This window comes from Galeopterus variegatus, unplaced genomic scaffold (genome assembly GCF_000696425.1).
Source record: "Galeopterus variegatus unplaced genomic scaffold, G_variegatus-3.0.2 Scaffold29849, whole genome shotgun sequence".
Classification (NCBI taxonomy): domain Eukaryota; kingdom Metazoa; phylum Chordata; class Mammalia; order Dermoptera; family Cynocephalidae; genus Galeopterus; species Galeopterus variegatus.
In genome coordinates, this window is record NW_007755960.1 from 6,048 (window position 1) to 7,298 (window position 1,251).

At 38.9% G+C, this 1,251-nt stretch overlaps 1 protein-coding gene across 1 annotated transcript in view; it reads left to right on the top strand.

The window, feature by feature from the left end:
- LOC103583882 (gastrokine-1-like) overlaps positions 1-194 on the top strand; it is a gene marked incomplete at its 5' end in the record, with an annotated part of 5,290 nt that extends 5,096 nt beyond the window's left edge. Inside the window, one exon of the mRNA XM_008565076.1 lies at positions 100-194. Within this exon, the coding sequence (XP_008563298.1) occupies positions 100-194 (95 nt within the window). The remainder of the gene's footprint in view (positions 1-99) is intronic.
- Between the last annotated feature and the right edge of the window lie 1,057 nt (positions 195-1,251).

A 1,251-nucleotide genomic window follows, 5' to 3' on the forward strand; every position in this document is an offset into this window, starting at 1 on the left:
CCACCACCACCACCACCCACCCCCAACACACACCATCACTGAAAAAAAAAGAGTTCTTGAATAGACATTGATATGGGCTTCTTCTTTTCTTTTTATCAGGGGCAAGCCTGTTTTATTACTCAGAAAAGTGCTTCAATACTAACATACTCTGGATTCTGAACATTTCCTTCTGTGGAGAAACAGTGGAAAACTAAAAATAATATAAAAGCCATTACGGATTTAGTCATCAGAACATGCTATGTAGAAAAATATCAGTATGGGTTCTAATGGTTTTTATCAGATCATTCTGAAAATGTTTTCTGCCAGTTATGTTTGGTTTCTTTAAGTTTTAATAAACCCATTTAGCACTGAATTCAGTTTATACTAGCATTTCTTATGGTTTCTATTTGGAAAGCACAGAATCAAAAGTGCAATGTGGTGGTGGCAAGTTGCTGAAGTGCATTAGACTCCACTGTTAGTCCATATCCAAGACCCATACCCCATAAAGAAGCCCTTCAGATGCTTAGACGCTACTAACCACAGCCCTGGGAATGATTCCAAGACCATCTGACTGCTCTGAAGGCTGCTCTATAGGTTGGTGTACACAGTAATGTTTCAGGTCAGCAAGGACAGAAATCCACTCAAAGCAGCCTAAGCCAGAAAGGGGGAGTTATTGCAAGGATATAGGAGTGTCTAAAAAAATCTAAGGGCAAGAAAAGCAGCTGGGTATCAGAGACTGAAACCAGGAGCTCTACTAATACCAAGACTCAAGTCTACTTCTCTCTCTCCCTGAAGCCACATGCTCTCTCTTCTCGGTTTCTCCCTAAATTCTACTTCCCTCTTCTTTCGATCTTGCAGATGGATCTTTCTGTGCTCATGGCAGAAGACGGCTGAACAAAAATGTCAGCCTCATCTCCCATGTTTACATGTCTTTCCAGTTTAGGAGGTAATGTCTAGTGTTGAATCCCAATTTCAATTTTCCTTGACACTGTTTGGTTCAAGAGTCCACGACCTCCATTCATTGATGGCCAGAAGAGTGAAGTGACATGGTACCTTTTCAGCACAGAGGTCTTCACCTAAGGAAAAAGAGCTCAGAGAAAATAAAGACTACAAATATTGTATATTACAATTTAAAACTACAATTCATTTTAAAAGTTGCTCCCACATATCTATTTTAAATCCTGGATGCTGTAAGGTATCTAATTCATTCTTAGGCCTTCAAGTAAAATATCCATAAATAATCCTAACAAATAAAACCAAAAACATTGATTC